Raw genomic sequence first — 27871 nt, 5'->3', positions numbered from 1 at the left:
TTTGTCTTGTTGGGGGCCCCATGATTGCTGAAATTGTCATGTTGGGGGCCTCATGATTGCTGAATTTGTCATGTTGGGGGCCTCATGATTCCTGAATTTGTCTTGTTGGGGGCCTCATGATTGCTGATTTTGTCTTGATGGATGACCTCATGATTGTTGAATTTGTCTTGTTGCTAACTGTGAGACTGAATCATCATCATATGAGACAATAGCTACTTTTTACCTTTTTAAAACAGAAAATAAAACTGGGAGGTTCTAAAAAAAAATGAATATATTTTTCAGGAGTAGGATGGATGAAATTGTTTATCTTCACAGTTTATTTTCAACTTGGATTTTCCATAATGTTCATGTATGAGTTAAAACTTTTGTATTTAGTTTAAATTGCTGTTGCCACTTTGCGATAAGTGACTTTTGGGTTGCCGTTTGGGCACTCGGCCTTCAAAAGGTTCGCCACCACTGTCCTAATCTAATGTCCCACCATTGCTAAATTCATGTAAATTTGTCTCCACCCGTTACCACACCCACATTCTGGTCCATGACCACACCCAATTCTTCCATGACCGCACCACTTCTTCCCCCTCCCCCTTTTTGCCTATCTATCTGCCCACCCTCTCACCCTGCTAGCTATCTAACCTATACAGGGGGCAGCTACCTATCTAACCTATACTGGAGGCACCTACCAATCTAACCTATACTGGGGGCAGCTACCTATGTAATCTATACTGGGGCACCTACCTATGTAACCTGTATTGGCGGCACCTACCTTTCTAGCCTATACTGATGGCAACTATACTGGCTACCTATATTGGAGGCCCCTACCTAACTAACCTACACTGGGGGCACCTACCTATCTAACCTATGCTGAGGGCAACTATTCTGGCTACCTATATTAGCCTACTGCCTTACTGTTACAGTTACACTACAGTTACCCCCACCCATATAATGTCATGTCCACACCCATTTTTTTGCCGCTGCGCGCTTTGCTCTTTTTTGTGTGAGGGGGGGGGGGGTGTCGGTAAATTATCTGCACCGGGTGTCAAACACCCTAGCTACGCCACTGGGTTTGTGCACTAGTGATCCTGCTCTTGCCAGCTGGCTCCCTGCTGTGTCTGTACCCCACATCCCCTGCAACATGGTGTGCAGAGTGTGCTCCTCAAGACCACCTGTGTCCCCTAGCTCGTAGAGCGGAGTGAGCAAGCAACATGTCAGTGGTGCAATGATTGGGGATTCTTCTTGTGCGGCAATCGCTGTGTCACATTTCTGTGACGCCATCTAGTGGCGTCTTGAGACTCAGCTGTGGGAAGGGGGCTATAATGGAGAGGAGGCTTAGACATGAGTCAATCACTTTTTCCTGCTTTCTGAAGGAAAAGTGGGTACCTTGGTTTATACATGGAGCGGCTTATATGCGAGTATATACAGTATCTACTTATATATGTGGTTTTTTTCTGAGATAGTATGACAGCTCTTCTTTAAGGGAGGTGTGGAATCTGGAGAGGATATCTCCTCATTAATGTTCCAGAAACAGTTCTCAGTCCACTCATTTATCACCTTATGTCTGTGATACTACAGGCCCATTAGTTCAGTTTTTGACAATACTGGCAGCCGCACATCAATCACAGGTCGTAAATAAATAACAGCTTTGCAGCTTGCGGGACATATTGTTTGCAGTTCTGTTTTCTGACTGAGACAAACATGACCTCAGTCGTGTGTCATGCGGCTCAAGGGAAGCCAGACAAGTTGATAGAAGAGTCTGTCAGCACATCACAAGGAAGCTGGACAAAAACTGACTGACAAATACTCATTTGAATAAAGGACTGTAGTACAAAAGATATAGCTTTAAAGTACAACTCCAGCGAAGCTTCATTTGTATTGGATGGAATGAGGAAGTATGAGAACTTCAGTCAGCTCCTTACAGTTGTTTGTGCGTTTGTTTAAAGACATCCCCTCACATGTTGGCCAAGTGACACAACAGCAACGTATTTGAAGCCTCCCTAGTGGAAGGGGAAATCCCAATTTTTCAGAGTGTGAAATGGATGCTCTTCTTGGGAAATGTATACCCAAGTGTTATGTGGTACCTTGTTAAGTTATCGAGAACCAGAACTATCAGGAATTTTTTTAGTCTGTATATAAAAACCCAACTGACCACTTCTAAAAATGCAACAAATTGAAAACACACATGTGTCTACTACAACACATAATACACTATAACACACATGAAATTGTATAACACTGAATAACTATGTGTTAAGAAAAACAGTGAATGGTTAACATGGAATGTGCACAAGACCTATTGCTTGATGTTACGCTGCTCATATATGGAGCTTATGTGGTCAAAATGTGAATATTTATTGAATCAGCAAGTACAATACATAGTCAAAGGAGGGATTCGCACACAGTCTTCAAGGAATAATGTGCTTTTATTGTTCCAATGCACACATCTAATACACACCAAATTTTCTTTAGGCTGAGACAATTTGGTGTGTATTATATGTGTGCATTGGAACAATAAAAGCACGTTGTCCCTTGAAGACTGTGTGCGGATCCCTCCTTTGACTGTGGGATTATAGCTGCTACGGGTTCCAGCACTGCTCTACTATACGTGTGCGATTCTTTCGATTGACTGTACAATAACATGACGTTTAGCCCCTTTCTTAAACCAAGAGATAGCAAGGCTGGGGGAAAAGGAGAACCTAGCCAATCAGACAAGAAACTTGAGGTATGCAAATGGATGTAGTCTCAGGACTTTAAAAATGAGGACGGGAGCTACCGCCTTCAGATCATCTGACGAAGCCCAATAGGCAGGCGATACTAGTGATTTTATGGGTAACGTGATGATGTCACTGCCAGCGTCTATCCGGAAGTGTGCCCGTGTTGTAGGAGCCGAGGTTCATAGCGTCAGAGGGAGTCTGCAGAGTGAGCTGAAATTCCAGCTGGGCAAGCACTGCAGGGACAGCCTGTTGAAGGTGGTGAGTGCCCACACGGGCACCAGTAACTGACGCAACCCTGCGCAAGTAATACAATTAACCCCCACTTGCACTAACCAAACACTATATGACTAATACAGCATGTGGCTAGCATATGAACTGTTTTGTTGGTTGACACTGCAGTAGCCTGACTTCGGATACTCAGCCTACACCTTCATGTCCTTATGCTAACTTTGGAGAACTGTTGATTTAGCAACTAGTTGCATTCAGCTGCAGAACTCCCGGGAGTGTTAGTGGACAGTTGTGTGTATGCTGTCTGTTTGTGCTGGTGAGAATAACACAGCCGACTGTGAATGGTTAAGGCTGGGGACTAACCACGCTGTTACCCACTTTTATAAGGGGTGATAGAGGTATGTTATGTTTAGCAGGGTATTTAATAAATTTGATATATGTTATAGTAGACATGTGTGCAGGGCCGGATTTGTACTTACCAGTGCCCTAGGCCTGCTGTCACCAAGCGCCCCCCCCCCCCCCCCCGCAACCACCACCACCAAAAAACATTCTGGCCAACTATCTGACTAGCGATCACTGGTTTGAATGGGCCCATTTCAGTTGTGCTGCTGTGCCCCTCATTGAACAAAGAATCAGTGGATGCTCTCTGTCCTCTCACGATGGAAATTTGCGCTCCTGCCCGAATGTGCACAGCAGCCGATAGTGTTCTGGGCATGCATACTTGAGAAATTACGGTGATGTATGATCGGTACTTGTCAAGAATGCATAACACTATACTGGCCTCGGTTGCTGTGCACATCTGGGCAGGAGCAGGAAATTACAGGGAGCTCAAGTGGCCAGAGCATGCACTGCTTCTTTATCCTCTGTGCGACTGGCAGCAGTCAGAGCCACAAACAGGTGTCAGGGAGCGTGAGTGGCCAGAGCATGCGCTGCTTCTTTGTCCTCTGTGCGACTGGCTGCAGTCGGAGCCACAAATAAGTGGCAGGGCAGAGCAATGGAGAGAAGCCCATCCAAAACAGAGAACAGGTAAGTAGCAAACATCCTGTCAAGACCCACTTTGGATGTTTGGTTGTAATTAGTGTGGACCTGAACTCAGAACTTCCTCTCTGCTCTAAAAGATATGCAACAACATAACCTTTACATAAAAACATTTTTGTTACAGCTGATACAAATCCTGCAATAAATAGACAGTGTGTCTAATTCCTACTTTCATGGAAGCAAATATATTAACATCTTGTGCTTTAAAATAAGCTTATATGCTGTGGCAGTCAGGTGACACAGGGAAGATATCAAATTTGATTAGACACAGATGTGGAAGAATTCGAAAGGCTCTCTAAATACATACAGGGTGCATTTCTCTGTTTTCCTTCTTTCCTGTGCAAGAGTTCAGCTCCACTTTAAAGCATCTGAATGACATTTATTTATATTTGCTGAAAAATCTACGTATCTCTTTTGAATGCTGAATGTACATAATAATAACATATTGGCAGTATACAGCAACAAAGTATGAAGAAGGCTTATTAGCAGAAAGATTACTCTTTTTCTTTTAAGCCAATAAATGGTATCATCCTGATTCAAAACTCTCTGCTTTTACTGATGGCTAAGATGGTAGAATGCTCTAATGCTACAGGAAAGCAGAAGGATGCCAAACCATACAAACTAGCATAGAGGTGGTAACAGCTCAGGTGACAGTGACAGTTTAGCAATGAAAGGGAAGCATACAGCATTTTTATTCCAGGCTGCAGCAGTTCTCATAGATGGTCGGAGCTGACGGACAGAAAATGAGTCAGGAAAGAGTTAACTTAAGCAGAGACGAGATCACTGGCTAGGAAGAAAAAAAAGCAATAAATTACGGCTAGATAAGAAAGTGTAATTTACAACTGCCGGGGTCAGTCAGTGTCACAGCTGTAAAAAAGAAGGCAAAGAAACTAGCAGAAATGTTTGTGAATGCCTGCATTAGAACTCAGATGAACTTAATTTTATCTGCTTTGTAATGTAAATCCCTGGTATTTCTCACATCCACTTGTACTGTATGTCGATCATAATTGGATCATCAGGTAACAGTTATGATTGATCCTGATTGTTATAACACATCAGGAAGTGAGAGGTGCAGGGATTGGGGAACTCTGGAATTCATCTATTAGTGCAGAGCAGGGCGCTGGATGGCTGCGCTGTGGGAACAGAGGAGATGATTTACTTTGACATATGACCTCTTCTCTCTCCAAGTCCTGCCGCCCTTCTGATCTTATCTGATTTTATCGCCCTAGGCCGTGGCCTTTGTGGCCTTTGCAGAAATCCGGGCCTGCATGTGTGGGTTTTCGATTTGTTGCAATTACTACTGTATTACCAAATAGTGGCTCCCCTGAAAGGAGTGTAACACGCCGACCAATTACTACAGTACAGAGCTTGACATAATTTGGTATTGAACCCTGCTAATAATGGCTTTGGGAAGTACAGAGGGGATTGCAATTTTGATATCTAAAAGAGCTAGCAGTAACACCCCTACTGAAACCATTGTGTTGAAATAATGCATTATGTCTTGCTCATGTGGAGGTGAAAATTATGAATATGTTCCATTTTAAGAACAACTATCATAATAAGATAAAATTCTCAAAGTCCCATATATTTCTAGACATTACAAGCAAATACCATATTTCTCGGGCTATAAGACGCGCCAGACTATAAGACGTACCTAGGTTTAAAAGGCAAAAATCAGAGAGAAAAATCCTAAACCTGGTGTGTCTATGGTACAGGGACTTCTTATGGACCTTTTCTTTTAAACTGTCTCTACCAGGTTGATTCCCTAAACGTACCAGGCTCAAGCAGTGCGGCATAATACAAGCAAGTGCACGCTACGTGTGGTCCTGTCAGAAAAGCGCACGCTCTTAACTTACATGGGATCCTTTCTGTGGCGGGGATAATTCACTAGAGCGCCCGCTACTACTACATTAATTCATGTAGTAGCGGCCACGCTATTGAAGTATCGCGATCGTGTTACCATCACATCACGTGACAAGGATTGTGCATGAGTTAAGAGCGCATGCTACGCAGACAGGATGACGCATAGCGTGCGCTCACTTGTATCAAACTGTGCTGCTTGAATGTGGTATGTTTAGTGATTCAACCTGCAACTAAGCTACAATGCCCAGCTACCCTAACCCCTACTGCTCCCCCTTCCCAGCTACACTAACCCCTGCTGCCCCATCAGCTACAGGCAAATCACACCCAGCTACACTCACTACACTCCCAACTACTTTCACTACACTCACAGTTACACTAACTACACTCCCAGTTATACTCTTTACACTACTCACTACACCCAGTAAACTTTCAAACTACAGTATACTAACTACACTTCCAGTTACACTCTCAGCTACACTCACTACACTCTCAGCTATACTAACTACACTCACAGCTACAGCAACTACACTTTCAGCTTCACTCACTACACTCCCAGCTACACCAACTACACTCCCAGCTACACCAACTACACTCCCAGCTACACTAACTACACTCTCAGCTACACTTATAGCTACACTGTACATTAACTACACTACTAGCTAAACTAACTACACTGCCATCTTCAAGGCATGCTTTTACCTATCCAGCGATGCGCTCAGAGTCTTCCATCTGTCTCCACCAGCTGTAATCAGATGATGCCCCCGCTGTACATGATTGTCTTCCCTGGATTCCTTACTTCCTGCTTCACTGGTGTACAGCCACAGAAAGATCACAGGCAGATGCACTGGAGGACATAGGGCCGTGCAAGCGCACGGGGGCCTCTGAAGTTCCGTTGTTTCAAGGGCCCATTAAGTATTGCTGATTTTTTTTTCTTTGGGGGCCCGACTCCTATCCTCCCTCCCTCACCTCGGGGGCCCCCCTCATGCGGCGGAAGAGCGGCAGATATAGGAAGGCTCCGGCGGTTCCAGCAGGCGGTAGAGGTTCAGCCGCATGGTCGACGCTTTCTCCTCTCCTTTGTATGCAGCTCGCACTATACCAGGAAGTAGCGAGTGGCATACAGAGGAGAGGAGAGAGCGTGGACCAGGTGGCTGAGCCTCTAGTGCCTGCTGGAACTGCTGGAGCCTTCCTATACCTGCCGACTGCCGCTCATCCGCCGCGCATACCGGGAGGGAGTATAGGAGTTGGACCCCCCACCAGGCTAGCTACCTATTAGCCCACCAGCTACCTTCCCACCAGGCTAGCTACCTACCCACCAGGCTACCTACCTATTAGCCCACCCTCCCTCCCACCAGGCTACCTACCTATTAGCCCACCCTCCCTCCCACCAGGCTACCTACCTATTAGCCCACCCTCCCTCCCACCAGGCTACCTACCTATTAGCCCACCCTCCCTCCCTCCTACCAGGCTAGCTACCTATTAACCCACCAGCTACCTACCTTTTAGCCCACCCTCCCTCCCACCAGGCTACCTACCAATTAGCCCATTCTCCCTCCCACCAGGCTACCTACCTATTAGCCCACCCTCCCTTCCACCGGGCTACCTACCTATTAGTCCACCCTCCCTCCCTCCCTCCCTCCCGGCTACCTACCTATTAGCCCACCCTCCCTCCCTCCCTCCCTCCCTCCCTCCAGGCTACCTACCTATTAGCCCACACACCCTCCCTCCCACCAGGCTACCTACCTATTAGCCCACCCACTCTCCCTCCCACCAGGCTACCTACCTATTAACCCACCCACCCTCCTTCCCTCCCACCAGGCTACCTACCTATTAGCCCACCCACCCTCCCACCAGGCTACCTACCTATTCATTCAAAGTTTCCTGTTGATGTCCACTGTCAATGAATTACTAACTGCTGCTAAGTTCATGAACATTTGGCCCTGTTCATGACCCATCATTACCGCGCCCACTTTCCAGTGCACAGATGTTAGGAAATGCGGATAGCAGCGCGACCGCCGCTTCCGCGCCTGACGTCACGGTAGTCAACGCTGTGGCATCCCCGGGCCTCCCGACGGTCTCTGGGAGATCCGGTCTATCAGTGGCACATAGAGGGCGGCTGGCTCGCGCGTGCGCGGAGCGCCAGCATCTTTATGGGCTGAAGAGATGTCAGCTGACCTGGAGGTCAGCTGACAACAGCCGGTCTTTCAAGCCTCCTGATTGTTTAGGCTTTCTGGGTGGCGCTGTTTGAATTGCCGTCTGTATATTAGGATGTGCTTGTCATTTGCTCTTCGTCTGTTGCTGAAACTTCGCAGTGAAAGCTCTCAGACCTTAGTCAGATCCGTGTGTGCTTGAACCGGCAGGACCCCGGGGATTCACACTTAGTTTAGGATTATTACTATTGTATTGTTTATTACTGTGTATGACCTTTTGCCTGAACTTCTGATTACTCTCTGCCTTACGATTCTGTACCTCTGCCAATCTGATCTGTTGCTGACTAGAGATGTCGCGAACCTCCGATTTTCGGTTCGCGAACCGGGTTCGCGAACTTCCGCGGAAGGTTCGGTTCGCGGAAAAGTTTGCGAACCGCAATAGACTTCAATGAGGAGGCGAACTTTGAAAAATAGAAAAAATTATGCTGGCCACAAAAGTGATGGAAAAGATGTTTCAAGGGGTCTAACACCTGGACGGGGGCATGGCGGAGTGGGATACATGCCAAAAGTCCTGGGGAAAAATCTGGATGTGACGCAAAGCAGCGTTTTAAGGGCAGACATCACATTGAATGCTAAATTGCAGGCCTAACGTGCTTTAAAACATCTTGCATGTGTATACATCAATCAGGGAGTGTAATTAGAGTACTGCTTCACACTGACACACCAAACTCACTGTGTAACGCACCACAAACAGCTGTTTGTGTAGTGACGGCCATGCTGGACTACTGCGCAACATGGCGAGATTGCTCTTCCTCACTCAGTGATGTCAGGTAATGTGTGACTTCCTTCTCAACTTTCCATGGCATTGTTAAAAAGCTTACGTTTTGTTTTTAAATTACATTTTCTACTTGCTGTGTACTTGTTCAGTACCGCTACAATGAGAATCCTGTGGAGGCGGGCAAGTCTGCCATTGTGACCCCGGGTAATGGCCGGGGAATGAGGGTTTTGAATCCGGTGTGGAGCCTGAGCAACGGCTACCACTACACATCCAAGGAGGGCAGCGGGCAGGCATGCACGCCCGCCCGCCCCGAGGTAGTGACCAAAAATAACAATACAGGAGGCGGACTTTCAAGGCCCTGCTGTGTATTTGAAATGAATGTACTTTAAATCCTTGAACGAGAACCAGTTATGGCGGGCAAAGATGACACCACATTCCTTTCACGAGAATCATATGGAGGCGGGCAAGTCTGCCATTTGTGACCCCGTGTAATGGCCGGGGAATGAGGGATGGAATCCGGTGTGGAGCCTGAGAAACGGCTACCACTACACATCCAAGGAGGGCATGCACGCCCGCCCCGAGGCAGTGACCAAAAATAACAATACAGGAGGCGATCTTTCGAGGCCCTGCTGTGTATTTGAAATGAATTAACTTTAAATCCTTTAACGGGAATCCGTTATGGAGGGCAAGTCTGCCATTGTCACCGCGGGGAATGAAGGTTGGATTCCGAAGTGGGAGCCTGCTGAGACCCATGCTGTAGCTGCCCTGACCGTGCTTTGCAGACCAGGCATCTGTGGTCAGATGGACCCTTGAGCCAGCGGAAGACAAACCAAGTCGAAAGCATTTGCCAAGAATGTTTTACGGAGGGCAAGTTTTTTTGCCCTTTTGTTACATTGTTTGAAAATGATAGATGGTTGTATTTTTAAATAGTTTGAAAGTTTAGATAATTGTATTTTTAAATTGTTTGAAAGTTTACATGGTTGTATTTTTAAATTGTTTGAAAGTTTAGATGGTTGTATTTTGAAATTGTTTAAGTGTAGCCATTCTTCCTCCCCCCAGCCACGAACAATACCATGGGAACGTGGAGCAGCAGAAGCCCCCTGTGACGGCTGCCGCGGTTGCTCTCCGGGGCTTGTCTTTTGAGGGGTGCTGCTTTTCCTCAGGTGTTCTTGCCATAGCTGTTTGTGCCTTCTCTCCAGGTGCCTTCGTAAAGCACTTGTCCCTACGTGACAGTTGGCCTTTCCACGGCTCAATTTTTGCTGGCAGAGACACTAGATGGCTTTGCTCCGATATGAGACACACACGTTAAAAAATTTCCAAACCGCTGAGCCCCCCTGGGCTGATGGTGCTACGGTGGCATCAGCAGCTGACATTGAAGGGCATGTTGGCTGTTTGGCCAGAGCTGGCGATACATGGCGCCGGACACTGCCCCCAGCTGTTTCTGAGGACGAGCTTCCTCTGCTTCTATCATGGAGTCGTCTCCTCCTAGTCCTCTCTGACTCCTCCTCTGAACTGTCCCCCTGGTCATCTCCTCTACCGGGAACATATGTGGTATCCGTATAATCGTCATCATAATCCTCCTGGCCAGCTGCACTTTCCTCAGACACCTCCTCAACTGCACCAACTTCAGGTGTTTCATCAGCCCCCTCCACACACGTTGCGTCCATACTATCGCCACCTAACTCAGACGTAGGAGGTGGTGTACCTGCGCCTTCTTCTTGTTGTTGCAGTAGTGGCTGTGAATCGGTGATTTCACCACCACCACCACCACCAAATAACTCCTGTGAAGTGTCAAATGCAGCGGATGTGGTGCTTGTTGTAGCGCTGGTGGCTGCGGGAGATGAGGTGTTCTGTGTTAAATACTCAATCACCTCCTCACGATTTTGGGAAGTGATGGCACGTGCCTTCTTCTAAACACTGTATTTTGGGGCAGGTCCGCACGAAATCACAGCAACACCACCTCGCACAGACCCGCCGGTGCCTGGTGGCCTTCCTCTGGGTCTGCCTCTACCTCTTCCTCTACCTTGTTTGTCCATTTTGTCCATCTCGGGGGGATGCTAGGTATATGCAGTGAGCTGGGTTCACTGAACAGTAAAGGTACTAGGATGCAGTGAGGTGGGTTCACTCAACACAACAAGTAGTAGGATGCAGTGAGCTGGGTTCACTGAACAGTAAAGGTACTAGGATGCGGTGAGGTGGGTTCACTTAACACAACAGGTAGTAGGTATATGCAGTGAGCTGGGTTCACTCAACACTACAGGTAGTTATGTGCAGTGATGAGGTGGGTTAAGTAAACACAACAGGTAGTAGTAGGATGCAGTGAGCTGGGTTCACTCAACACAACAGGTAGTAGTAGGTATATGCAGTGAGCTGGGTTCACGCAACACTACAGGTAGTTATGTGCAGTGATGAGGTGGGTTAAGTAAACACAACAGGTAGTAGTAGGATGCAGTGAGCTGGGTTCACTCAACTCAACAGGTAGTAGTAGGTATATGCAGTGAGCTGGGTTCACTCAACACTACAGGTAGTTATGTGCAGTGATGAGGTGGGTTAAGTAAACACAACAGGTAGTAGTAGGATGCAGTGAGCTGGGTTCACTCAACACAACAGGTAGTAGTAGGTATATGCAGTGAGCTGGGTTCACGCAACACTACAGGTAGTTATGTGCAGTGATGAGGTGGGTTAAGTAAACACAACAGGTAGTAGTAGGATGCAGTGAGCTGGGTTTACTCAACACAACAGGTAGTACTAGTAGTAGGATGCAGTGAGCTGGGTTCACTCAACACTACAGGTAGTTATGTGCAGTGATGAGGTGGGTTAAGTAAACACAACAGGTAGTAGTAGGATGCAGTGAGCTGGGTTTACTCAACACTACAGGTAGTTATGTGCAGTGATGAGGTGGGTTAAGTAAACACAACAGGTAGTAGGTATATGCAGTGAGCTGGGTTCACTCAACACTACAGGTAGTTATGTGCAGTGATGAGGTGGGTAAAGTAAACACAACAGGTAGTAGTAGGATGCAGTGAGCTGGGTTCACTCAACACAACAGGTAGTAGTAGGTATGTGCAGTGAGCTGGGTTCACTCAACACTACAGGTAGTTATGTGCAGTGATGAGGTGGGTTAAGTAAACACAACAGGTAGTAGTAGGATGCAGTGAGCTGGGTTCACTCAACACAACAGGTAGTAGTAGGTATATGCAGTGAGCTGGGTTCATGCAACACTACAGGTAGTTATGTGCAGTGATAAGGTGGGTTAAGTAAACACAACAGGTAGTAGTAGGATGCAGTGAGCTGGGTTCACTCAACACAACAGGTAGTACTAGTAGGTATATGCAGTGAGCTGGGTTCACTCAACACTACAGGTAGTTATGTGCAGTGATGAGGTGGGTTAAGTAAACACAACAGGTAGTAGTAGGATGCAGTGAGCTGGGTTCACTCAACACTACAGGTAGTTATGTGCAGTGATGAGGTGGGTTAAGTAAACACAACAGGTATTACCGGTAGGTGTATGCAGTGAGCTGGGTTCACTCAACACTACAGGTAGTTATGTGCAGTAATGAAGTGGGTTAAGTAAACACAACAGGTAGTAGTAGGATGCAGTGAGCTGGGTTCACTCAACACTACAGGTAGTTATGTGCAGTGATGAGGTGGGTTAAGTAAACACAACAGGTAGTAGTAGGATGCAGTGAGCTGGGTTCACTCAACACTACAGGTAGTTATGTGCAGTGATCAGGTGGGTTAAGTAAACACAACAGGTACTGGGGGTATATGCAGTACCGGGTAGTACAATGTGCAGCTCCCTGTCACACACACAGGCAGTCAGTCACTGAATGTGCTGGGCTGCTGGCAGTGGCACACACACACTATCAATTAGCAAGGCTGTGCATGCAACAAAAGTGTCAGTTTGACACACAGTAAAAAAAAAAGTACAGGATGAGCTCTGACAAAAGCTAGGGTGCTATAAAGCAATAACAATCAGCCAAGGAGCAAACTAAGCAGCCAAGAACCTAACTAATCTGTCCCTAGAAGAACAAGTCTGCAGCAGCTGTCCCTTTCCTCTCACTAGCAGACACACGAGTGAGTGTAATGGCCGCCGGAGCCTGCCTTTTATAAGGGGGGGTGGGGCTCCAGGGCTTACTGTAGCCTGAATGGCTACAATGTGCCTGCTGACTGTGATGCAGAGGGTCAAAGTTGACCCTCATAGTGCATTATGGGGCGAATCGAACTTCCGTAAAAGTTCGCCTGGCGTAGACGAACGCGAACCACCAATGTTCGCCTGGAACCGTTCGCCGGCGAACCGTTCGCTACACCTCTATTGCTGACCACTGCCTGAACACTCACTCCGATTTAACCTTACGATTCTGTACCTTTGCCTATCTGATCTGTTGCTGACTACTGCCTGTATACTCATTCCGATTCTTGCCTGACAATTCTGTACTTCTGACTGACCGATCTGTTACCGACTACGCCTGTACAACTACTCTTTGGGAGTGATAGCCCCATCACTCAGGGCTATCACTCTCCAGTGCTCCTGTATATTACTGTGCACCCAATCACGTGTGATCACACTTTTGAATAAAATACTGACTATTGTACTGATCAGAGCTTGTTCTGTTCTTCAGATACATCACTGATCGTTACTACAGACAAGCCAATTTTTTGCCGCAGCGTGCTACGCGCGTCGCTGGTCAGCTACCCCTGCAGTGGATCTAGCACTTGCATAGCACCCGCAAAAAAAAACATCTTGGAAGCCACCCCTGTTTACAATCCACTGTCCTGTCTTCTCACTGCACCTCCTGCCTTCTAGCTTACTCATCCTCTGTAGTAAGTTCCAGCCAGGTAATCTAGATTGCACACTGCCACTGCAGACTGCACTATCTTTGGCTAGCCATTACTAGAGTAATTTGAATTTGCTCCAGTCAGCTCAACACTGCAGTCAGAAACATCTGATTTGCATGCTTGTTCAGGGTCTATGGCTAAATGTATTAGAGGCAGAAAATCAGCAGGACAGCCAGGCAATGTGCATTGTTTAAAAGTCAATAAATATGTCAGCCTCCATATTCCTCTCACCTCACGTGTGTTTTCAAGTATAAAAGACAGAGCCTGCCATTTCATGCTCTGTCTTGATGCAGGATTGGGGTTAAGTTTTGCTTTTGTTCAGTAACCAGTATAATGCAGATGTTACATGTATGCATCAAGAAATATTTCTGGGCCTCAGGGAAGGTTGCCATAGATTGTATTGGTAAATATATGCAATGTGTAACCACACCCAATTTAGTTATGGCCACACCCACTTTTAACTGCCTGTCAGGGGCCCACAATTGGTATTTTGCACAGGGGTCCACTGCTGGCTGTGTCCGCCACTGGGCAGATACACACTTTCTAAAATGGAAATAACAAAAGCAATAATGGCCATTGGTAGCATGATGTACATTTCACAATCTCTAATGTTAATTCTTTAGAAAAATTTTGCTTCGGTATACCACAGCACACTATAACCGATTGCATAGTGTTCTCAAAAAGGGATTCCAATTAAAGTGCAGAGTTGTTGCCAGAAAAGCACCACTGTGGGAATTAGTTATCTACAGTCTTAGTACTTATGGCTGGCAATGCATGGGAAGCTCTGAAAACTACATACAGTGGTGTGAAAAACTATTTGCCCCCTTCCTGATTTCTTATTCTTTTGCATGTTTGTCACACTTAAATGTTTCTGCTCATCAAAAACCGTTAACTATTAGTCAAAGATAACATAATTGAACACAAAATGCAGTTTTAAATGATGGTTTTTATTATTTAGTGAGAAAAAAATCCTCCAAATCTACATGGCCCTGTGTGAAAAAGAAATTGCCCCCCTTGTTAAAAAATAACTTAACTGTGGTTTATCACACCTGAGTTCCCAATCAGTAGCTGATACCCCTTTTCCCATGAGAAATCTATTCCTTTTCTCAAACAAATCATCAGGGGGCTCTGTATGGCTGATTTTGTGTTGAAACCCCTCCCACATGTAATGTCAGCGCCTCACAGCTCTGAGGTCCTGACATCACACTGTGGGAGCCTTGTTGCATTGTGGGAAATAGCAGCTGTTTCCAACTGCCAAAAAAGCAAGCAGCATCTCCTTCCAGTGACATCACTTGCCAGCGGTAAAAATGTCATCATGTGATAAATGTCAGAATGTAAATCAGGGCGAGGAAAGCTTTAACAATGGGCAAACACTGACTAAATTTATACATAATTGTAAAAATTAAGCACTTTTGTATTACATTATTTTCACTGGAGTTCCTCTTTAAGGCTTACAGTCGTAGCAGTTTTTAAGGCTTGGCAGGGGACATCAATAAAGATTTCTTCCTTGTAACCTTGTGAATGTAATGAAAAAAAAAACAAATGTACCCTTAATAATTTCCCTGGGAGAGAGTGGATGTTTTAGGTCCCTCTTTATTAAAGGGGGCTTTCAGATTTCACCATACCGGTAGTCCCATTTATACTATTACCACATTTTCTCCTTGGCAATACAGGTGGAGATGAGACCCTGATGCTAGGTACTCACAATGCAATTTTCTGACAAATGTATTGTCAGATTGACTAGTTCCAACATGTCCAATCTGATTTCCACAATTAATTTCAGTAAATTACAGAGAAATAGTATCAAGCGCAAATCACCATATACATATCTGTTCATATCCTACAGCTGGCATGCTCTATTATAGGTCCACATCATGGGGTATTCATCTTCCCTCCACCAGGGCACCCTTCGGGGGGGGAAACTCACCAGATATGAACTGCTACCGTTAGGTTGGCCCACCGGGATCCTCCGAGTCATCAGGGTCCCGGTTGCTTATATCCCCTTGTATGCAGTTAGTATATACCTGTAGGATCCCACTTGTTGCAGAAACGTACCCGTTGGGTACATTTTTGAAAGCTCCACTCAGCACAGAAAGTGCAGTGCCTTCCATTTCATTCCAGTGAAAGTGGGTCCTATGTTTAACACTTAGATCCACTTTCTGTGCTGAGTGGAGCTTTCAAAAACGTACCCAACAGGTACGTTTTTGCAACCAGTGGGAACTGAGCCTAAAAGTATATACTAACTGCATACAAGGGGATATAAGCAACCGGGACCCTGATGACACGGTGGATCCCGGTGATAGAGCACAGTGGGCCAACCTAACGGTGGCAATTCATATCTGGTGAGTTTGTTCCCCGAAGGGTGTCCTGGTGGAGGGCAGATGAATACCCCATGATATGGACCTATAATAGAACATGCACGCGGTATGATATGAACTGATATGTATATGGTGATTTGCGCTTGATACTATTCCTCTGTGATTTTGATTGGTGGCCAACCAAGTTGCAGCGCATTCATTTGGACAATAAGATTTATGTGCAGTTCCTTTGCCTAAAATACTCATGTGGACAATTAAGCGCTTTTAAATATGAGATGACATTTCAGTAAATTGATCGGAAATCAGATCAGACATGTTGGAAATAGTCAATATATCAGTAAATCAGTCCGAAAATTGCATCATGTGTACTTAACATTATTCTTGACATTGCACAGTAGTGTCCCCCTGGGGGGAAAGGTGGGCAGGGATTTCTGCCCCCTTAACGAGGAATTTCACCCTAAACAAACATACTGTCATTAAGATACAATAGTTATGTTACTACCCACCCTGTTTTAAAAGAACAGGCAAAGGTTTGTGATTTAATGGGGACAGCCATCTTTTTGGTTGAATGAAGGTGACAGGGAGCATGAGACACAGTTCCAACTGTCCTGTGTCCTGATCACCCCTCCCAGTTGCTAAGCAACGTTAACAGCAACCTAGGAAATCCCATCATGCTTTGCACAGCATCAGGGGAAAAAAGCCCGGGCAGTTTTCTTTGATGGGGCGGAGCTTAGCTAAAAATGCAGCTAAAAATGAGACTACTATAATATAAACAAAGTTCTGATGCTGTGAAACTGTTAAAGAAACACTAAGCCTTTTCAGTTCTGCTGAGTAGATTTTTAGTCTGGAGGTTCACTTTAAGAACCATGTTGGCTGGTACTGATCAAGCAGCAGAGTCCCATGCTCTCTGGCTCAGCCATTGTGGACAAAATTGGCTTCTATGGGGAAAAAGATATTTAAAAAGGCTAGGGGAGCACCCATGATGTTTTTGTTTCTATAATATTTATTCAAATGTAAAAAATAAACAAAAAACAAAACAATAACTATATTAAAGTAACTTAGGCACTAAGTGTTACTGAAGAAAGCTTGTAAAATGAATAGACATCGCCCACTAATACACCTAAATGGGCTGATTTTATTATCGTGTGTGGTGAATAAGGTTGTGTCACGGACGGTTGCGGGGCCGCAGGCGCGTCCTGGAACCGCCCGTGAAGAAAAGAACGATCGCACTCGATTCCCTGCATCGATTGCGCTTCAGATCAATAGAACCAAGATTTGATGTGTAGTATCCCTCTGCCTAGGAACAGCTGGGGGATCTGTCTTAGCTGAGTGAAAGCCTGGGGTGAGGTGTTAATTAGCTTGGACATATTCCTGTGGAAGGCACAATTCCCCTTTCTGTTCTGGGAACCAGGTGACACCTAGCTGATCTCATGTAGATGTTAATTAACCAAAGGGTGATCAGGATGCCTAGGTGCAGCCAGGCAGGCTACGAATCCTCGGAAGGTCTTGACACCTTGCTCTCTGGTAAAGATCAAAGGGAAGTCAGCTGTTAGCAGCTAGAACACATCCTAAATAAACCTGAACTCATAGCATAATCCATAACTTCCCAGATCTGTCATATTTCTGGGGTTCCTGAGATGGCAGCTTCGCCAAACGTGGGGGAAGTGTAGCATGAGTCCCGATGCTGGTTCTGAGGAAGTTTCAGAACATTCTGAGGTAAGGACTGCCAGTTAGGCAGTTTGAAAGTGCCCTGATGATACCACAGGAGTCCCACCCCTCATGTCTGGTATCAGGGCGCTGGGTAAATCGAGACCGACCTGAAAATATTAGTAAATCTGCCCTGACCTGTACGGTTCTGTGAGATAGAGCCCATATATGGTTAAGGCATGATTTCTGGTCTCCAGGACAAGGGGAGGACTCATCTCATGTTCTAAGGGGGTGTGTGGCCCCACCCTCACTCCCTCCTACTGAATCAGGGGCATAAGAATGGCAGAGGAGCCAAACTCAGTGTCCTCCACCCTGAAACATCTTGAACTCATCGGTGCCAGCTTGAGGATATGCTGGCATCCACCTGGTCTGAACTCTGAACCTTGATTGAAACCCAGAACTCTGTTTTTCCCACAAAAAGGACATCTTTCCAGGAACTAAGTAGTTTTCTCCCTTCTTTTATTTTTTATACTGGCTATTACTGTTTTAATAATTGTTGATTTTAATAATTGTCTGTATATATTAATTATTTATATTGCGTGAATAAACGACTTTCTCCAAGTCATTCACTGTCCGCTACCCTGCTTATCAGCACACACAGAACTGATCCCGGGTCTCTGAAGATACGCTACTGTTTGTTTGTTGTTGGCTAGACAGAATACCGTGTGTTTAACCGTTTTATTCGCAGGACTAGTCAGTCAGTTAGTGGGCTCCACGGTCCCATGGTAACCGCGGTGGTGGCAGTTTACTCTGAACCAGTGGGTGACGTTGTAATTACCCGTGTCTCACAGGCTCCCTTCTGAGTTGTCTGCGGCTAATTCTTAACGGTTCCTGCGCATTGACTGCGACCAGAGTTCGCACGATCCGTGCGCTGGCACCGTTTAGAAGGCTAAGTGCGGTCAGCCCCTAGGGCTCCTGTGACAGGTTGCATAGGCATCAAAACTGAATCAGCTGGTACATTGTGTGCAGTGCAGGGCCAATAGATTACTTGAACAAAGCAAGGTTTTTTTTTTGCTCTTTGAATTGAATCAGGTCCAGAAAAAAAAAAAGGTAAATGGTTACACAAAAAAGAATATATGATATAGTGAATTGGTTGTGTACTATGAATAATTACTAGAAGATTAGCAGCAAAGAAAATATTCTCGTATTTTTATTTTCAGGTATACAGTGTTTTTTCTAACATTGCATCATTCTATAATATGTGCAGATTACACAACACTCAGCATTCAAAATGATTCTTTCAGAGCAGTCTGTGAAGTAATGACCTCTCCTCTGCCAGAGAAAAAGACATTTGTTTACTTTCAGTTGAGATAATAAAAGTCAGAAAACAGCCCTCTTCACAACTTTGAAAGTCATAGAGCTTATGGCTTTTTTATAGAGATAACAACTAGAGTTTCTTAACTCTTCCTGTACTGGAAACAATTAGACTGATATATCTGATCTTAATGTTTTATTTCTTAGCTGTACTACACATACAAATAATAGCATCATTTTTTTTTCGCTTCAGTGTCTCTTTAAGTTAACCTATTTATTGTATGTATGGTATATATGTCTTCATATCCACTTGTATGACTCTCTTTTATGTCTTTGTCTTTTGTTTTTAGAGTTTGCTTATGGAGGACACCCCTATCCTTTCAGTGGCATTTTTGAAATTACACCCGGCAGTGCAGTGGAACTTGGAGAAACATTTAAATTCAAGTAATTTCATCCATTTATATGTCTAAGTCTGTCAGACAGGATACAGTGCTATACATTAGCATCAGATCCTTAAAAAAAGAATAGAAAATAATAATACAGTAATGAATATGCAAATACATGCAGACCAAAATGATTACACAACGAGTAAACATAAAAAGTTGCCTTGTAAGGGAAATCTCCATATGCAGAATATAAAACAAAAGTTTGCCTTCTTAAAACAGAAGGTATTTGCAATTATTTAGATTGGAGAGAGCATATGATGTCTCCCACGATGCATCACTGCTGTATATGCAAATCATCCTTTGTTGTCACTGGAAGCTAACCATACCTCCAGAACCGGTGGAATGCAATGATGTGTCAGCTTGTTAACTGTACGGAGCCACAGTAATCCAACATGCATACAGACTGTTTCAGATTGGTTGATCCTCATCAGTGCATGGCATGGATTAATGTGACTCTATGAGGTAGGACTTGAAGCACCCTTACACACTCCTAGGAGTTCTGGTTCACCATGAGTTTGCTGGGTAATCTGTAAGGGTCCAGTTAAAAATGGCGCAGGGTGAAAAATGGTGCACCGTTCCGCCAATAAATGTATCATAAAATGCTATTTACTGTTTTAATGTAAATACATTAAAACGGTAAATAGCATTGTATGATACATTTATTGGCGGAACGGTGCGCCATTAAAAAATGCAGGGGGCTAGTGTTAGGCAGTGGGACACTGGAGGGAGTAGGATTAGGTGGAGGGAGGATGTGTGCATAGGCATACATTACCTTGTCCCGATCGCTCCTTCTCTACACTCCTTCACTTCCTAGTTAGTTTCCTGTATTCCTGCATTCAGCCATTCCCCCTGCGGGGACTGAAGCCACATGGTGATTGGCTGGATACAGCAAACTAACTGAGGAAGTGAGATCACCTGCCGGGACAAGGTAATGTATGCATATGCACACATTCTTCCTCCGCCTAATCCTACTCCCTCCACCCCTGCTGCCCAGTGTCCCCCTGCCTAACACTCTACCCCTCCGACCCCTGCTGCCTAACACTATCCCCCCTGCATTTTTAACAGTAATAACGCTATTTAGCGTTATAGTGTAAGTCACCCTGCATGCGACATTTGTTAACACTTATAACGCTAAATAGCGTTATATAATGTAAGTATATGCGGCGCCATTTCCATTCCCGCGGCGCTGTACGCCATTTTTATCTGTCCCGAATCTGTAACGCCATATCTATAGAAGTATTAGATGTGAAAAAACATGTTCCTCTGTAAATTCGACTCAAAGTAAAATTATTTGCCAATTCTGAATAAATGGAACAATATAACTCAGGATTTTATTCTAGGTACATCCATGTATTTCAAATATCAAATGATTATCAAAATAACTATTTTAACAATCTCTAGGAACACAGGTCACATCGCAGGGCTGGTTGTGTTAGTATCGGACCTCTGAATCCAGCTCAGCTCAGCTGTGTGCGAGACAATGCTGTCAATTTACAGACCTTTACCTAGTGTTGATTAGAAGTAATGGGACAATTTATATCAAAGGGTCAATCAATATTTTAAGTTTTAAGCCACCAAAGAACATGACCATAATGTGAACCTCCAGGCTAAAAGTCTACTCAGCAGCACCGAAAAGGCTTGGTGTTTCTTTAAAGGTACACACACACGTTGGATTTTTCCAAACGACCGGCCGTTTGGACGTCTGAACGACCGGTCGTTTGGACGTCAAATCGGGCGTGTGTACAAACAGTCGCTCAGCTGATAACACTGGATTTGACAGTTCCGCCAATACCAGTCTTATCAGCCGTTTGTACACACGCCCGATTTGACGTCCAAACGGCCGGTCGTTTGGAAAAATCCGACGTGTGTATGCACCTTAACAGTTTCACAGCATCAGGACTTTGCTTTTCTTACCCAAGCCTCATTTTTAGCTGCACAGAAGCTAAGCTCCACCCCATCAAAGAAAACTGCTCGGGCATTTTTCCCCTGATGCTGTGCAAAGCATGATGGGATTTCTGATGTTGTTGTTCTAGTTGCCTAGCGTGCACAGCTGGGATGGGTGATCGGTACACAGGACAGTTGAAACTGTGTCTTATGCTCCCTATCACCTCCTTTCAACCAAAAAGATGGCTGCCCCCATGAAATCACAAACAATTGCCTGTTCTTTTAAAACAGGGTGGGTAAGAGATTATATCACCTATCTATTTTAATTAACATAACAAATGTAACTTAATGACAGTATGTTTGTTTAGGCTGAAGTTCCTCTTCAAGTAAATCTGAAACTGGGGGGGAACACGTTCTATTTTAGTTACCTGGGGCTTTTCCCAGACCCCTGTAGCCTTACAGGTGTTTCAGTTTCCTTCCAATCCACTCTGTTGTGCCGCTGTGCCCCTCCAAAAGATTGCTCTAGTTGCTCGCCTAAGCCTTTATGAACTGCACATGTGCAGAATAGTGGATAAGAATAATATAGAGGATAAGAACAGAAAACGGAAGCGCAATTGAGGATGCACACATGTATGTATAGTAGCCTGAGCCCAGTCACAAGCTTTTAAAGGAGTACAGTGGCACAAGTGAGCAAATCGGGAGGAAACCGAGGGACCAGTAAGTGTACGGGGGGCTGGAAGGCGACGCAGGTCATTTCGGTGTGCGCTCTTCTCAGCACTGCCCCGGACCTGGGTGCGGCCATAGACATAATGGTATTATAGTACACTTAAGAGGGATTTACTCAGTACCCGGTAGGAGGAGATGAAGGGCCCAGTCCGCACATATATTGTGGATAACTCCACCCCAGGTCACTTATATGAAGACGGATTCATCAGCTCAGGGGTGTGCAGCCGGTCAAATTGCAGAAAAACACGTGAAATTGCTAAGTACAAGAAGTTAGTCCAGGCACTGTCCCTTTAAGGCTTTAATTCATAATGCTGTCATGTCCAAGATACAAGACAACTTCATATACACAACTTTGGCAAGATATTTCTGACCTGCATCGTCGGGTGGCAAGGGTGGCTGAGGGAGACAGTGACCAGGGGATGTAGGACGGCACAACAGCCGTTTCGCACCGGTGTGGCGCTTGCTCACGTGCTCTGAAGACTTAAAGACTTCAGAACACGCGAGCAAGCGCCACACCGGCACGAAACGGCTGTTGTGCCGTCCTACATCCCCTGGTCACTGTCTCCCTCACCCACCCTTGCCACTCAACAATGCAGGTCAGAAATATCTTGCCAAAGTTGTGTATATGAAGTTGTCTTGTATCTTGGACATGACAGCATTATGAATTAAAGCCTTAAAGGGACAGTGCCTGGACTAACTTTTTGTACTTAGCATAATGTTTTTATGATTAGGGCCGTGCAGCAGTGTAATTCGGGTGCCGACGATTGACGGACCCAGAGTTACCTTTTCCCTGAGTAGCTATGACTCGGAGGAGGAATAGTAAATTAATGCTGCCCTGAATTTGAACAGCAGCAGGGAGAGCCGTCATTCGGGTCACACTGCGACAAAGTGACCAGGCGGCAATAATACATGTATGCCTGGAAGAAGCCCCAGCTAACTAAAATAAAACTTGTTCCCTCTGTCTCAGGTTTACTTTATTAATGTTTTGAGACAAGTTTTCACTGTGAACAGAGTTATCTCATAAATCAAGCTCTAGTGTTTCCACCTTTGTTGGTATCTTAACGTTTCATGAACTGTAGGAGGTGTCATAGAACACATATACTGCAAAACTAACTAAGCGGGGGAAGTGAGATTATCAAACACTCAGAGACGCAGCTGGCATTACAGAGTACCCAGACATCTCATGGTGATCCAGAGCCACTAGGATAAAATGGGCTTAAAGGGACCAGAAAAGATTTCAAAAAATCCTCCAAGACCTACGGAACAAACACAAACCTATACTAAATTTGCCTTCTTGATGTTTGTAATTATTCAGTTTTATATCAGCAAGAAAGATCACCCATGCTGCATCTTTGCTGAATATGCAAACCATCCCTTTATATCCCTAAAGAAAACACACATCAAGGTCTGCTGGAGTGCAATGTATGTGCATGGCCTGTTGTCATACTAATCCAACCTACAGACAGCTGTTTCAGACTTATTAGTGCAAGGCAGTGGTTTAATATGGCTGTATGAGGTAGAACTGGGACCAAGTATTAGAGTACTCAGCTCATATGACCCAAAATCACTGGGATAGAATGAATTGTTCCCCAATGCGACTCTGCTATCTTTGGACCTGTCTATAACGCAATTGGCTTATCCAATTCACTTTTTCTACTAAGTTTTCTACTAGGTGATCTGTTCGCACCTTAGCAATAAAATGCCTTTAGGCCTCTTTCACAGTGGGAAGTTGAGTTTGATGCGACGTTAAAGTCGCACAACGCGCCCCTAACGCAGCGCATGTAGGTTATGACATTGGACGTTATTTTGCACTGCGTTATGTGTCTCTTGGTGCGCTGTTTTCATTGCATACTGATGGAACGAAAAGGTGCATGCGTTACATTTAAAAAAAAACATTACTGAGCATGTGCAACACACATAACACAGCAAATTTATTGCTAAACGCACAGCATGCAGCACTTTGTAAATATTTCTACACGTTACACACAACGCAACGTGTGCACTGTGAATGTCACACAGACTTTGTATTGCTGTGCGTTAGTCTCCGTTATAATTTTTTGTAATGTGCGACTTTAATGTCGCACTGTGAAAGAGGCCTTTAAGTCACCAGCAAACAAGAAAATACTCAGAATAATTTTGTCAGGAATTTTTCGCCTACGTTTTTCAGTTGCAGAGTGCTGAAAATGGAAAATTATCTCCTAGGAGAAAACTTAGGAGAAAAAAAATGAATTGGATTGGACCCAATGTATTTCTTTATCTCTATTTGAACCACAGATCCTCAGAAAGTATGAGGCTGCTTTCACAGTGGGACGTTACAGGCGCACGTTAGAGCAGCCTGTAACGCAGCCCACCGCACAGCAATGAAAAATCAATGGGCTGTTCACAGTGCCCACGTTGCGTTACATTGTAACGCAAGACGCCAAGACAACGTACTGCATGCAGTACTTTAGACGCGGCTAAGCCGTGTTAGACTGCTTGCACAAGCTAAGTAATGTTGGGGAGGAGGGGAGAGTGGCCAGGCACATGGCTAATTAATATTCACTGCACTTTGTGACGTGTGCAGTGTTTACCCCCTGGAGCGGCCGCTCTGTGCGGCGATTGGCTGGCGGGACCACGTGATGCCGCATGCGTCCAAGAGTGCGCATCACGGCATCACGGACGCCAGAGTGAGCTGCACAACGTGGCTCACTCTGACGTCCACATCGAAGAGCACCAGTTGTTGTGTTAGGGGCACGTTATGCGTCCCTAACGTCCCCTAAAACGCAACGTCTTGGTGTGAAAGTAGCCTTAATGTCTGCAGAAATAATGTGAATTGTATAGTCATTTCCAGGTGGCCACCTTTATAAAGAGATCCCATAAGAGTTGCCCAGAATGCAAGAGAATCTCATAAGGATAATTTCTGTTACAAATTTCAGGAATACTTATTATTATTTACAATGTGCCCTAAATGAGAACTGACTGTTTGGACAATCACTTGACTTGACTCACCACATGATATTTGTCAATATTTACAACAGTAAGATAAAATTGGTTGGGCAAATCGATATTAGGGTACCCATCAACTGAGAGGAATATGGAGGCTGCCATATTTATTTCCTTTTTAAACAATACCAGTTGCCTGGCAGTCTTGTAGATCTTTTTGGTGGCAGTAGTGTCTGAATCACCCATGGGTTTAATCCAGTCAGGCTTCAGTCAGAAAGAGCTGGGGCCGATATGCAATTCACTTTTTCACCTGAGTTTTCTCCTAGGAGAACATTTTTCATTTTCAATTTAAAATAACTTTCTAGCACTTTTCAACTAAAAAAAAGTACCCAAAAGAAGTTGAAAAAGTACTATCAACATTATTTTGAGCATTTTCCTGCTTTCTGGTGGCTTGAAAGGCATTTTATTGACAAGTTTAAATATGTCAACTTGGAGAAAACTAAGGAGGAAAAGTGAATTGCATATGGGCCCTGATCTTCTTTATATGCTTGTTCAGGGTCTATGGCTAAAAGTATTGGAGGCAGAGGATTGGCAGGACAGCCAGGAAATCTGAATTGTTTAAAAGAAAATAAATGTGGCAGTCTCCATACCCCTCTCAGTTCAGGTGTGTTTTAAGGGGAAAATTATCTAAAATTAGATAGGAGGTTTACATTTCCCCCATAAGTTAGTTGCTGCTTGCTTGATAAAGCAGGCCCTGTATGTGCTTCTTCTCATCATTAATTTAACCATGATCCATGGAATTCAACCAGTTACTAGCAGGGCCGGTTTAAGCAACAATGGGGCCCCAGGGCAAAATAAACCTGGGGGGCCCCCCCAACATATACCCCGGAACAAAAATCGGCATTAGGGGACCTTTTTTGCAGCTGGTATAGTCAGGGTGTGAAGTCCCAATCGGTCGGAGCTCCACATTCTGGCTATCCCAGCCTGCATGGGGGACAAGGGGTTAAAAAGTTTCAGGAGGGGGGACCCCACATAATTTAAAAAAAAAAAAAATTCCCACACTCTAAACATAAAATTTTTTGGGGAAAATAGGAAAAAATGCCAGGGATCTTCATACAGCCATATTGCGGCTGTGTAGCGATCCCTGGCCAAAGCGCTGTGGCTGCGTATAGACCCCCCTGGAAACCCCGTCAGGAAATTTATTGCGCTTTCGTTTGATGTATGTAAAATTACACTACCGTTAGGTTTGCTACTAAAAGTGACATTTACCGCATTTAAAACTATACTTTTTTCCTTCTAAACTTTAAAATCAATTTTCTCAAAAACTATAAGGTCTTTTTGAAAAATTGTTTTTTCCTCTTATTCCTAATGATCTCCTTACCATATCCTGCAGATTTAGGGTTTCTAGCATTTAAGGTGGATTTGTTATTAACCATTAAATTCAGCAGGTTTTTAAATGTGTTTTTTTTTCCTTTGAAACTTTAAAATCGATTTTCTCAAAAACTATAAGGCCGATTTGAATTTTTTTTTCCTCTTGTAGCCACTGGGGTCACCTACAAGCTCTGGGGCCCTGGGGCAGCTGCCTCCTTTGCCTTAATGGTAGCACCAGCCCTGGTTACTAGGACACTCCAGACCAGACACAGCAGGTGCTCCAGTGATCATCAGTGAATTATCTTGTTTCTTCAGCTGTAACAATCATGTTGCTGAGAATCAGTAAATGGAATAATCCTGTAATCAGAATCAGGAATCCTGATGTTTCCATTCTATTCATGCAGGTGTGGGATTAAAGCATAAAACACAGGATTTACAATTTGCTTCATTTTTCTACTGATAGAAGTCGGCATCACAGCACATTACCTGCAATTGTTAATCTTATTCACTAATAGAGCGGGCATCAATAGTTCCAGCGATTGGCTCTGCTGGTCTGCAGAGGTAGTCAGCTTCAGGTTATCACAGCTTATGTGCCTCTTTTTATTCCCCTATATGTCTAAGCAGAAAGGTAGAACTCCACTAACTTTGTAAGCATGCAATCTATTAAGTATTAAACAAAAAGTCTAATCACAGAAAGAGTTTGAGTTTGAGACAATTTTAAGCATTCTCATTAATCTCTCTCCTCCATTCCTCCCAACCCCCCACCACACCCCCACCCCACCCCCACACACAGACAGAAAAAAATGAATTGGTTTTGCCCGGCTTTTTTGTGTTACGTAAGGTTTTCCACTAGTACTAGACCTTTCTTTATTTTAAAGGAGGTGAGCACCTACACGAAGTGGCCAAAAAGTTAGACACACCCCTTATTCTAAAGTAAACCAGACCAAGACCAACAGTGATGTAGAGCAGGTATGCCAAACCGGTCCTACGAGGGCCGAGATCCTCACACACTTTTGATACAGCTCAAATGAATTGATGGGTCTGAATCAGGAAAGGTGTGGTCCATCAGGTAAAACACATTCCTTTCTTTCTCCGTCCATCCTAAACACTGGCCTGGACCTGGCCCTCCAGGCCTGGAGTTCGACACCTGTGATGTAGAGTGACGTAACAATGCAGAGTTGCTTATACTGTATAAGGAACGTTCAGCTTCGGACGACATAGTTATCATGAAAGTTAATGTTAAAATTGCAGGGATGCCCAACCTCAGTCCTCGAGGGCCATATCCATGCCAGAGTTATTATTGGACAGGGACATGACAAATGTGTTCTACTTGATGAACCACACCTTTCCTGATTCAGGCCCATCAATAAAATTGAGCTGTGACAGAAATGTGTGAGGATCTCAGTCCTTGAGGACTGAAGTTGGGCATCCCTGGGTAAGATGAAAGATTTAAGAGACTTTAATCATTGTCCAAGGAGCTGATGCTAGCATCTCTGAAACCATGACTCTTTTAGGATTTTCTCACCTAAAGGTATCTAGGGTGGAAGCAGTAAAAAAGGGTGCATATGGCTAATGGACAAAAAGGGCGCTGCCATAGAGTGGCAGTTGAGGAAAAAAAAACTTCAAGTGATAAGGACTATTC

The 27871-nt window shown here is 44.6% G+C and overlaps 1 protein-coding gene across 10 annotated transcripts in view; it reads left to right on the top strand.

Moving 5' to 3' along the window:
- LOC137532986 (deubiquitinase DESI2-like) overlaps nucleotides 1–27871 on the top strand; it is a 248478-nt gene that overhangs the window by 211440 nt on the left and 9167 nt on the right. For all 10 annotated transcript variants that reach the window (XM_068254074.1, XM_068254077.1, XM_068254073.1 and 7 more), the window contains one exon: nucleotides 19231–19324. In XM_068254074.1, the coding sequence (XP_068110175.1) occupies nucleotides 19231–19324 (94 nt within the window). The remainder of the gene's footprint in view (nucleotides 1–19230; nucleotides 19325–27871) is intronic.

This window comes from Hyperolius riggenbachi, chromosome 9 (genome assembly GCF_040937935.1).
Source record: "Hyperolius riggenbachi isolate aHypRig1 chromosome 9, aHypRig1.pri, whole genome shotgun sequence".
Classification (NCBI taxonomy): domain Eukaryota; kingdom Metazoa; phylum Chordata; class Amphibia; order Anura; family Hyperoliidae; genus Hyperolius; species Hyperolius riggenbachi.
This window is presented reverse-complemented; position numbering and strand designations above follow the sequence as displayed.